The sequence below is a fragment of the Cavia porcellus genome, unplaced genomic scaffold (assembly GCF_034190915.1).
Source record: "Cavia porcellus strain 051 isolate PalLab524CR breed Dunkin Hartley unplaced genomic scaffold, mCavPor4.1 scaffold_25, whole genome shotgun sequence".
Taxonomy (NCBI): domain Eukaryota; kingdom Metazoa; phylum Chordata; class Mammalia; order Rodentia; family Caviidae; genus Cavia; species Cavia porcellus.
In genome coordinates, this window is record NW_026947508.1 from 6,673,989 (window position 1) to 6,686,043 (window position 12,055).

The 12,055-nt window shown below is 52.1% G+C and overlaps 1 protein-coding gene across 3 annotated transcripts in view; it reads right to left on the reverse strand.

The window, feature by feature from the left end:
• Mtor (mechanistic target of rapamycin kinase) overlaps positions 1-12,055 on the reverse strand; it is a 108,257-nt gene that overhangs the window by 16,420 nt on the left and 79,782 nt on the right. For all 3 annotated transcript variants that reach the window (XM_003471204.5, XM_063235511.1, XM_023565752.2), the window contains 10 exons: positions 11,457-11,534; positions 11,190-11,297; positions 8,703-8,828; positions 8,488-8,619; positions 4,910-5,025; positions 4,151-4,268; positions 2,116-2,364; positions 1,216-1,316; positions 400-496; positions 51-149 (listed from right to left, as the gene is read on the reverse strand). In XM_003471204.5, coding sequence (XP_003471252.2) covers positions 51-149; positions 400-496; positions 1,216-1,316; positions 2,116-2,364; positions 4,151-4,268; positions 4,910-5,025; positions 8,488-8,619; positions 8,703-8,828; positions 11,190-11,297; positions 11,457-11,534 — 1,224 coding nt within the window. The remainder of the gene's footprint in view (positions 1-50; positions 150-399; positions 497-1,215; positions 1,317-2,115; positions 2,365-4,150; positions 4,269-4,909; positions 5,026-8,487; positions 8,620-8,702; positions 8,829-11,189; positions 11,298-11,456; positions 11,535-12,055) is intronic.

Here is a 12,055-nt window from a genome sequence, read left to right on the forward strand (position 1 = left end):
AAATCAAAGGTTAAGTGGCTCCAGATAAAGGCACCAGGCTTACCACGTACCTGGGGGTGGTACCGACCAATGTCAGTCAGAAGCTGGTGGATGAGCCGTCCGACCAAGGGCCTGGGTGTATCTATTCTTGCGATGAGCTGAGGAATAACCTAGTATTTAAAAAGATACAGTAAGCAGCATGCAAACAACTCTAGTTATTCTTCGAAAGATCAATCTGTGCAACTGGTTTGGGCCCTGAAACGATGCATTCCCTCCAGATTGCTAAAGGAACTGAGGAGAACACGGAGCCTGAGCTCTGCTTCCCTACCACTGTGAAACGTACACTGCCTTGGTGCGTGGCCCACAGCTTGATTCCTGGGGCACACTGACCCCACCAGGGAGGGGAACAAGCGGCCTCACCTGTAACCACGTATCAATCTGGATGGCTTTCACCCCTTCCACCAAGGCTTCATTGACATCCGGCCAGTGACCATAATCAAACCACAAGGTAAGGACTCTGGACAGAAAATGAGAAAGTCAGAAAGAAAATTCAGTTTCCCAGCTTTTGTCTGTTTTCATCTTTAAGGTTCTGGAGAAGAGAAACAGCAGCTGTCATGCATGGCAGAGGTCCTGACCGATCCATTAGGACCGCTACCAACGAGTGAGTGCTCCTTCCCAGTTCAGACAAGCCCCTGCCACCAAAGGGCACAGCAATCTGCACACCGGGACTAGTTGCCTGCAGAGCAGGGGCACTGAGCCGGTCAGAGACCAGAAAGGAGGGGCCGTCCTGATCACCTCCGGCCTCCTGGCTAGGGGGCTTGGGCTGTTGAGACCTCTCAAAGCTGCAGAGCGACTTTAGAAACACTACGACAGGGCCAGGATGTAGCTCACTGGCCTGGCGCCTACATGGCAAGTGTAAGGCCCCAGGTTTGATTCCCGGTACCAAAAACAAAAAACAAAGCAAAACAAAAAACCTCACTGTGACAAGCAGATGATAGTTATTCCTGACAAGACAGACCACACACGGAGAGCTCAGGCTCCGCCTTACGCTGTGGGTCTCTCGTGGCGGAGCGGAGTGGGGGTCTGGCCCGCAATCACCCCTCCAGGCAGGCTGAGAAAGGCCTGCAGGCTGAGCTCGGGGTGCTGACGGGGTGGGAAGGGGAAGAGCCGCATGCGCAGCTTCTGGGTCCTGCCCTGACGTGGCCCCCAGGGTTTCCTCTTCCTCTTCCCTCATACCTGAGAGTGTCCTGGAGGTTGTTGCCCCGAGACAAGGAGATAGAACGGAAGAAGCCTTGGACGGCGGGGACGGTGTAGAGCAAGAGGGTTTTGGACAAGTCCTGTTGGAACAGAGGTGTTAGCCGACATTCGTGCCTCGGCCTTCTTTATCTTCCCTGCTTTATTTTCTGTGGGGACTGAGCCAGGAACCTTACGCACGCGAGGCAGCCACTCCATCCCCCAGGCCTCTGCCTCACCGTTCTTACTTGTGGAATGGGAAGTGGGCACAGTTACAGACTAAGAGCACCTGCTTCAAAGGGCAGGGTTGGTTTTTTTTGAGACAGGGTCTTGCAGTTTTCCAGGCTGGCCTCAAACTCACAATGATTCCTTGACTCAGCCTCCTGAGTGCTGGGACTGCAGATGGTGCCACCATGCCCGGCTCCAAGGGGCAGTTCTGAGTGTTACACCACATATGTACTAAAAGCACTCAATAAATGGCAACTGAGTCACAACTGCCACTGTCCTGGGACGAGGGTGGCTTCCTGGAAGGGTGGCAGGAGGAGGGGGTTACTCTCTGGGCCGCTGCTTGCCAGGTGCACTCTGCACTGACAGCTTATGGGGAGCAGGAAGGGAAGAGAACAATGCAAGGCCCAGAGGACCCCCGAGGCTCCTGCCGGGGAGTGGCCTGGCCGACAGGGGGGCCGCCCACACCCTGCTACAACGCATTAGGAGGATGTGCTCATCAAGTGGGAAGCCGAGGCGCCTGCTTAGCCTAGCTGGCAACTCCTGGTTACAGGGAGCCAGCTCTGCAGCCCTGGACCCCGCAGTGGCAAACGGTATGCATCTGCACTGCAGAGTGAAGGGTCACCAGTATTGCACTGCTCTGCACGGGCCGTTCTTCCTGAGGCAGAGGGCACGTACCTCAGTGACCTTCTTCTGCAGAGGGGATGGGGTGGGGCTGTTCTCTGTGCTCTCGGCTTCACTCTCACTGTTGCTGCCCTCGGTGCTGGCGGTGGCAGTGGCAGTGGCAGCAGTGGTGGCAGCAGTGGTGGCGCTGGTGATGTTGGCGCCGCTGGCATGCCGCAGTTTCTTCTTCTCATCGCGGGCTTGGTTCTGATGTTTGTAGTGGAGCACAGCTTCGAAATTCATCACTGCCCATGCATGCCAGGCCTGGGAGGGACAGAGCCAAGGGCAGACACCAGGGCTGTGACCACGGCAGCTCAGAGGGGAGCGACGCTGTGCTGAGGAAGAGCCGGGACTGGCCCTGCTCTGCGGTCAGCAGGGTGAGACTTTCTAGAGGGAAGAACGGGAAGAGACCAGAATGGAAAGCGCCGAGCACCAGGCCACACCAGAGAAGGGATCCGCTCACGGCCTAGGCACACTCCAGAGCGGGTGGGGGAAGGACAGCAGAGAGCTGGGACAGATGACAGAGGCGCAGGCGTGCCTGGCAGGGGGCCCCACTTTATCTGTAGGAAAGCAGCCTTCCTGGGATTTAAAGTGTGTGGCACAGATTATCTAGAAAGCAGAAGTTATGGGCACATAGCCAGCTGTCATGGCGTGTCGGCAGAGTGATGGCAAGTCCTAACAGGTGAGAGTGGGCGACAGAAGGCAGAGACAACAAGGACAGTGAGGGAGGGTGAGCGGGTGGCCTGGCAGAGAACCAGCAACCAGTGGCCGCTCGAGGGGAGAAGGCCTGCCTGGCGCGTACCTGGACACAGGGGGACTGCCCACACCTCTGAGGTTTGGAGTGGCGGTGACTCACTGTGCACACTGTGTGCAGAGTTTGATTTGGGGCATGGGAACTTTGCACTGAGAGCAGGACATCAGGTAATTGACTAATGGCTGGACTTTCTGCGTAACTAGGAAATCCCCTTGTATGCCTTGCTAAAGACCAGCTACACGATGTGTCCAGTGTCACCTTCCCATCTAAGCAGCACAGATTGTCATAACTGCCCTTTACTGGATAAGTAAGAACCGTGGGACAGCCCAGTGCCATCTTCCCTACCTTCAGCTACCCAGCGAGAGCCCCTCACACGAGCACCAGGCGCTGGGTACGAGCTGGGATCGAGGAACCGAGACCAGCTGCGTTCGGAAGCCCTCAGTGCTGAGACTGCCGGCAGCAGACGGCATCCAGCCCAAGGCACCCGTGCTGGGAAAGGCTTTGACCAGCGAAAACGGAAGTCCCTGAAAGCAGGTTTTTTTTTTGGTGCTCTGCTTCTTTTGCAAAAGCTAAGTGAAGAAAAGTAACTCTGGTCTGGCAGGAGTGCCTGCCAATCAAGGGTTTGCTGGGCTCGTTTTCCAGTTTTGGAAGGGGAACGGTCTCTGACTATGCCCTTGTCACAAAATGGGTGTACTTCAGATTAACACCAAGCAGGCTGAAATGAGTAAGCTTTTTATTGTAAAGGCTCCTGTGGTTTTCAGATGCAAGTTTCATGCCAGAGGGATGAATTAATCAAGTATTAGCAAGATAAGCGGACTCTGGAAAGGTATCACTGATGTCTGCTATGCTGAGCGGCTGTTACTGGGAGGCCCCTCAGCAGAGACAGGAGGATGTGTGCTCTCTCTGATGACCCCTGCCGGCCAGTCCCACCTTTTGTGTATTTTCTATATTTCTTTTTGAAAAATTTCCTGTACTGTAACAGGATGTTACCTAGATCTTTCCAATAAAAACAAAGGAAGTTAACTTCTGAGCCAAGGAGGCACCAGAGACGGAGATCTGAAAGGAGCTGGGAAGACACAGATGCCCAAGGGAAGGTAAAGATCCAGACATCAACTCTGAGTCCAGACGCTCTGAGGAAAACAAGCAGCGCACAGGCTGCAGAATAATGGGAAGCAGTGTTTCTCCAACGAGAGGGCCAACTGCCCCGCATCAGTGAAGCAGAAGGAAAAGCGAGGGCCCCAGGACCGCAGGCGCAGGGCTGCAGCAGCAGAAAGGCCGCGGCGTCGCCCGACTCACCTTGTACCAGCTGCGGTCGTGCTCGGTGGCGGCGCTGTAGTACTGCAGCACCTTGGGGATGGTGCTCTCGTTGATGCCCTGCAGGTTCAGCTGCCACTCCCCAAGCTTCAGGAAACACCTGAGCAAAGGACAGAGCCCATGTTACTCCTTCCTCGAAGGGCCGCCGAAGCTGGACAGTGTGTGTGTCGGGGTGCTAAGGCTGTCTGTGCAGCGTGGGGAACCCGCAGGCTGCAGGAGGAAGGCAGGGCCTGGGGAAACATTTCTAAGGTATTGTCTTTCCTTTCTTTCTGGGAGTTACTTTTCGTAGTGGATGCGGTCTGGCTCCTCCCTTACCCTTCTCCCCTCCACCATGTACAGGGATAACATTAACAGCTAACACCCACCAGCCTCGGCTGGACTCCAGGAGCTGCTACGAACACCTGGTGCTCTGGAGCTTCCTGCTATCTCACACCACCTTCTATCTGATGAGGAAACTGAGGCACACAGGTGAAGCAACTTGTCTAAATCAGACTTATTTACACATCAGCTTGGCAGTGTATTTGGCACTGGAAAATGAGCTGAACCGCAAACCAGACACCAGGAGGAAGAGAGCACAGGGGTGCTTCTGAACTGCTAACCCCTGGCAAGACCAAAGGCGGGGATGGTGGAGCGGACAGCCCAGTGGCTGCCTGGAACACGGTGAGGGACATCATAATTAATCCCCTGCCCCTGCCCTAGAGCCCTGGGCTTCCTCTGCCATGGAAGCTGGCGCAGCCTCACCGGGCCATGAGCTTGTGCAGTTCTTGCTTGTGCTGCTGGTCCTCTGTGGCGACGGCGTGCTGGGCCTGCTGCTGCACCGTCTGCACGAAGTGCTGCATGTGCTGGAAAGCGTCGATCTGGAGCAGGGCAGAGGCACAGAGTCACCGTGGGTGTGACTGCCTGTCTAGCTAAGTCATGGAGAAGTCACAAGCGTGGCTACCTGACATGATTCATGAGAAGCGATGTGAAGAAGGGCTTTACAATTTTTTTTTTTTTATCAGTACCGGGGATCGAACTCACAACCGCATGCTTGCAAGGCAGGCATTTATGCCACTGAGCTAAATCCCTGGCCCAAGAAGGGCTTATTTCACTGCCTGTGTACTGCTGCAAGGAAATCAGGGCTATGGGGAACTGCTTCCAACCAGTAAAACTTTAGTATATGTTGGCAACACGATGGCACCATGGACATTCCAGCATAGCAAAAACAAATGTTTAAAATCAGATAGTTGGTTGTGGTGTCATACATCTGTAATCCCAGCACCTGAGAGGCTGAGGCAGGAGGATAGCAAGTTTGAGCCCAGCTCGCGTAACTTAGGAGACCATATCTCAAAAACACAAACAAACCCAAAGCCCTAACAACAGGACTGGCCGGGGATGTGGCTCAGTGATGAACAGCTTAGATGCAACAACTTCAGAGCACCCCAGCAGCTAGATCTCCGACCCGGTGCAGTCTGGTACAAGGTGAGCAGTGGTCATCTGTGTTAGGAGCAGATGGTTACACTCAGGAAGCGCACACAGTGTCATGGAGGGAAGCCCTGGGCCAGCCTGCCACATCCCCGGTACTCGGGGCCCACAGGGCTTTTAGAGGACTTTCAGGAAGGAGACTGAGTACACAAACACCTAAAGCTCAAGGGGAAAAATGGCAAAAAACCTAAATCCTCTAACACAGGGAAGGGAATCTTCACATGAGAAGACATGGAAAAAGGGCGATGTGCTCTCTGCTGCAGAAAGAGAGGGGAAGAAGTCAGCACTCCAACTAATTAACAGGTCTCTATGGTCAACTGCAGAAGACTTTTAAAAAATAGAAACCTGCTGTGAAGACCCTGAAGGAAAATGAAACTCCTTAGCTTGCAGGACAAAACCAACCTCAGATACTTTTCTTTCTTTTTATTTTTTGATATTTTGACACACCAGTTAAGCTGCTCAGGCTGGTCTCAAACTTGCAATCGACCTGCCTCGGTCTCCTGCGTACTAGGATACAAGTGTGCGCTACCACACCCAGCATGTAAGCATTTAACTGGCATCAAGAGATAGGGCTTGACTCAGAGCTGGGATGGCATAATAAACTCTCCTCAGGCCACTAATCCATGCGTGAGGATGGCGCAGACACGCCACGTCCCACAGCAAACACAGCATCTGTCTCCTACAGGCGTCTGTCCTCACAGCTCCATAGCTCACCAGCAGCTCTGACAACTCCAAGTATGGGGTGCTGGGTATTCATGGAGCGTGAAGCCGCCTTCGGTTGCCCCACACGGAAGAACTCTGTCTTTCTACTCTGGCATGAGGCAACTCATGTTCAAGGAATTGAAAATACTCTATTTGAAACTTTTCTCCATTCCCAACAAGAGAAAAGGAAGAAAGTGAATCTTCTTGCCAACGAAGGACTCATCATTTGGAAAAAAGGACTTCTCTCTCCCAGGCCCACAGAGCTGGGGATGGGGCCCTGCACTCTGGCTGTGAGTACTGTGCTGGGTACATGGGCAGCGATGACCTGCCTGCCAGGGCGCTCTCACGGAAGGCCCAGCCTGTCTCTAGATTCCATGGCTCCCACCTCTGAAAAGACCCTAAGAACATCCACGGCTGAGGCCTTCCTGCAGGATGTGCTCTGCGTTCCCCCACTTTCCTTTGTCTCAGATGAGGCAGGGAACATGGTCCTTGCTTATAGTGCAGAAGACACAGCTCAGACAGTGACTGCTCAGCAGCACACTTAGTACGGTATTTTCTCTGAGACGTTCCCAAACAAGGAAGATGTGGCGCCTCTAGCTCTGGGCTTGAGGTCCAAGCACCTACTGTTAAAGGCTCCCAAAGTTTTCAATCCCACCAGCATCTCGGCTCCTAAGAAAAAGAGCCCATTCTGCAGAGGTGCTGGGCTGTGGTCCTGGGCTGAGATACCACCCAGGAGGCTCCCTCTGCAGGCTCCACACAGAAGGAACCAGACAACACTGGCGTTCAGGGCCTTCAGCCGGGCTTTGGCTCAGAAACGCCCTGACCTGGGAGCTCACAGGGACTGAAAAACAAAACAATAAAAACAAACAGAATCCCTGATGCGCACCTGGGTCATCAGTGATGAGGTAAACCCCAGTCACAGGCCAAGCGCCTGGGGCAGGGCTGCTGATCCACTTTGGGTGGTACTGAAAGCCACCCTGTGTCGACCACCTACAAAACAAGTCCCAAGTCCCTATCCAAGGACTTTCAAGGATGCCCTTCCAGACAGAACTTCTATTTCAATGCCCGTCTTTTTTCTTTTCTTAGTCTTTTTTCCCCCATTAAAGAATTGAACCTAGGGCTGGGGATTTAGCTCAGCCACGTAAGCACCTGACTGGCAAGTGCGAGGTTTAAGTTCAATCCCTGGTACCAAAAAAAAGAGAACCGAACCTAGGGGTGCTCAATCACTGCGCCACACACTCAGCCCTTTAAAAGCTTTTTTGAAACAGGGTCCAAATTGCTTACTAAATTGGATTTGAATGTGTAACCCCTGCCTCAGCCTCCCAAGTACAGTGCCTGGTTTTCACTCTCACAGCTTGCACACCACCGTGGGGACCACAGCCACAGCTGGGACTCATGGGGAGCCAAAGCAGGCAGGAGTTTACCTTCAGGGCCTACGTTTTGATAATTACTACAATCACCCAGAGAGACTGTTTAAAAAAGCGAAACAAAACCAGAGAGCCACATCTGTTTCTCAAGGGCTTGTTTGTAAATAAAGAGGAATTCTACTTCGGCAGGAATTCTCTCCTTATTTCACCCTGCACAACGCTCTTGCTTTTGAATCTAAACTGTTGATAGGAAAGGAGACCAGAAGGCTGAGAAAACCAAATTGCTCTTGTAAAAGTTTTAGTCTGTTTTTACAAATATGTTCTTTTCTTTTTCTTATTTTTTCCGGCACTGGGGATGGAGCCCAGGCCCATCTCATCTGCCCACTGAGCTACATCCCCAGCCTGCTTATTTTGAATTTTGACACCACGTTCTGCTAAGTTTCCTCGACTAGGCTTGAATTTGAGATTCTTCAGCCTCAGTTTTTCAGAGTACTGAGATTATAGTACTGCGGCCCACGCCTGGCTGTGTATATGCTATCTTTGTGAACGCTCTGTTTTAAGGGGTGGTAACTGAACCTTTTCCAGATCCCAGCACTGTCTAGAAACCAATAAATCTAAGCACAATCATGCTCATTGGTTTGATCATGCGTGCATGTGCCTCTCCTTGACTGAGTCACCCTGCCGTGGTGGGCAGACAGTTTGGGGACCGTCTTCCTTCTGCAGTGCAAGCAGGTTAGGTGAGCACTCTGGAAAGGTGGTCTCTGCTGGACGGACATGGGTACAGACCTTCCGTGCACTCTTCCACATGTTTTTCATGTAGGCATAGGTCACCTGAGGGTGAACTGTGGGCAGAGGATGGTCAAGTTGCCGAGATGGATCAACACCCAGGAGCAACACCAAGGTTTTGTGAGCAAGAGCCTTAAAAACAAGAGCAGGCAGGTTATCGACAGGGCTGGACAGGAACCCCACCCTGCCACGAGCGGGGTCACTCGGCTACTCACCAGCCTGCCGCTCTTGCCACACAGGCTTGCGTACTTGAGCCACGTCCTCATGTCCTCATGAGGGTTGACCACAAGGGACCGCACCATTAGGATTTTCTGCCAGTCCTCCACGATCCGTTGGCAGCCCTGGAACAGTCAAAGGAGGGTTAGACAGGTCGTCTGCTCTATGTGAATTCCCCACAGAGAAATCCACTGCAGTAAAAGGCCATTCACCAACACAGCCGCCAAGGGTCTCTCAGGGGCTCTGAGGGAAACACCTCCTAGGGACTTCTCAGCAGCCCTCTGAGAAGCAGAGGTCAGGGGGCCTAGAGGTTACGTTCAGCTCTGCCACTTAGGATGTGACTTTGGGCAAATTACTTAATGTCTCTGCGACTGATCTATAAAGCAGAATAAAATAGTAACTTCTCAGGGCTATGCGGGGGATTCAGTGAGTGTAGTTACGCCAGATTCTTAGACTCATTCATCTTCATTTCTATTTGTCTCAAGTCAAAACTACATAGAGTAGGGAAAGTGCTTCATTAATTTATACACATGAACTCTTTGCAACTGGAGAAACTAGAGTGAATTAACTAGCAAAGGGGCAGGCTAGTTTTATATCACAATTCCTAAAAGGAAAGTGCACATCCTTTTCTTCCTTGCTCATACGAAGCTGGACTTGGTTTCCGAGATGTCCCCTTGTGGGGGAAGTTTATGGAGCTGTCCTCCAGAGAAGTCAAAGTGTAGTACCCGGCACCTCAGGCTTGCAGATGTGTGAGGTGAGTCTGAGCCAGGCACAGGAGCCCTAGGCAAGGCCGAGCGCGGCTCAGGCTGGCCTCCCACATGGCCCTGGGCAGACGCGGGCTGGGGATTTTAATTTAAATGACTCGGCCGCAGGGTGGCAGCCTTCCAGCCCAGGTGGCATTGGCCTTTTCCCATCAAGCCGCCCATGAGTGCCAACTTTCCACAGGAGCATAATGTTTTATTTTCAGCCTCAAATAACAGTTTTCTGACCCATGAAGTGTGACAACAATGATTTGGAGAATTAGAAAAACAGAAAAAAGTACATTGAGTGACTGTTTTGGTCTCACCAACGGTTCATTTCTCCCAGATGCTCAAACAATTTGGCTTCTTGTAAGCCCAAAAGCATCTTAACTGGCTTAACACAGAAAACTCACAAAAAGTTTAAGGTGGTGACAGTGTCTTGAACTCAGTTAGGTTCAGGTATGAGCCTCCTTCCCAGGACTCATGCAGCCCGCCCCTTCCAGCTCTATTTATAAGGCTTGCTGGTCAGAATGTCCAAAGACTCATTGGGTCTCCAATTTGGAAACCCTTTACCCCATTACCGGCACTTAAAAAAACCAGGGTGTGTACCAGTCTAATGGGAAATGCTTGCCTTGTGGAACCCTTTCTGGTGCCCAGTAGACAATTTCCATCAAAACATTCTCTGGGCACTTTCCAGTCCCTAATAAAACATGCAGAGGACTGTATGTGCTCAGTGCAGAGCCATGAGTGACTGTATCTGCTCCCTGTGTCCTCCTGGCCAGCGGAATGTTCCTGAGCTGCTGAGCCCGGAACGCGGCCTCCTGAAAAGCCTGGCAGGGCACACCTCCGGCGTCCGGGAGATGGGATTTAGAGCTGGATGGGGATTTAGCCAAGAGGAAATGGCTTATAACAGAGAGGTGACTGAGAAGCAGAAAGACCAGTGGCTTTCTTTTTACTTGGGGAACTTTAGCTTGGGGGCTAAACCCAGGGTCTTATACCTGCTAGACAAAGTATTTGCCCCCTAGCTCCACCCCTAGGCGGCTTTCTCCCTTTGCACATCGATCTCCTTCTCCTACTCAAGGGTGGTGAGGACTTCTGTCCTTTCTCAGACTGCTCTGACTACAGACCCAGATTTGCAGTTGACAGCTCCTCATGCTTTGGTGATCACAATGTGACACAGAACGTCTGACAGGGTCTTAAAAAGTTTCTCTACCAGGGGACTCCACAGAGGGAAATACCTAAATAGAGGTGCTGTCTGTCACCTGCAAAACTGGTAAATGACATCAGCCAACCCTGTTTAACAAGCTGAGTGCTGGGGGCCCATGAGCGTGTTCAGAGCAGTATTCCCAGCTTTGGTGGTACCCTGGAGTCTTCAAAGGGGCTGAAGACCCCAATCTGGGTCCACCTGTAGAAATGGCTGCAGATTTAACTGGCTACAGAGTGGCCTGGGCATCAGGATTTTTAAAAGCTCGCTAGGCCATTTTATTGCATAGCTGAGGGTGAGAACTACCAGTTGTGAGGTTCAGATTTCCAACTGCCTGGTGACAAGTGTCACTTATTAAACACATTATGTTGTTCCTAGAGAAGAGATGCAGTGACCGGACAGTTGGTGATTCTCTCGCATCTGAAGCTGAGGTGCCTGGTGTGCAGAGGAGGTATGAAAGTGACGAGTGGGAGCTCAAAGGTGGGGGCAAGGCACACAGCGCCCGGCAAGGCAGGGAGAACGGGGCTGTCTCCTAGGCTCACCTGCAGTCTCTCCCACCAGATCTGGCGGATGATCTCTCGTCGCTCGGGGACAAGTTTGTACTGGATAACCTCCTCCAGCTCGGACAGCATATGGCAAGAAACCATGGCCTGGTGAAGTAAATCACATTCCAACCTAATTACGAACACTCCAAAAGACAGAGCGGATTCAAAGCCTCCCTTTGTGTTATCTGCTGTGCCAAGGAAACAGGCACGTTTCCAGCAGCCCTAAACTCACAAAGGTCACCATGCGGAATACCGGGCACTCACCCCATACGCCCGACTGTAGCTCTCTCCTGCCATGGCAGTCAACTCAGCATCTAGCAGGTCCCTGGCCTTGTCGATGCACTAGGAGAGAAACAAAGGATCTGGCACAGGGCTCCGGGTTCTGGAGCCCAAGGTCCTTTTAGGGCTTCGCAACAAGCCAACTCGCTGCAGAACTTCATCTTACTAAATCCCAGTAATGCACAAAAACTCACCAAAGAGGGAAAGAAACCTTTTCCAAGTCTAAATGACTCAAGAGAGTACTATTCAGTTTCTCATCAAAGAAACGTATGGTATTTAAAAGCTTAAACTCAGCCAGGCACAGAGGTGCACGCCTGTAATCCCAGCACTCGGGAAGCTGATGCAGGAGAACTGCTGCAAATTTGAGACCAGCGTGGACTACAAAGTGAGCTCAAGGCCAGCCTGAACTGCACAGTGAGACCCTGTCTCAAAAAATAAAAACACCCCCAAAAACCAACCAAACAAAAACCAACAATGCTTAAACCCATCGTGGGCGATGAGGGAGAAGACAGCCCTGGGCCCTGCCTTCACTTAGCATGGCGCTAAGGGAGTGCCGTGATGACCCAAGAAGCTACTCCCAGGGC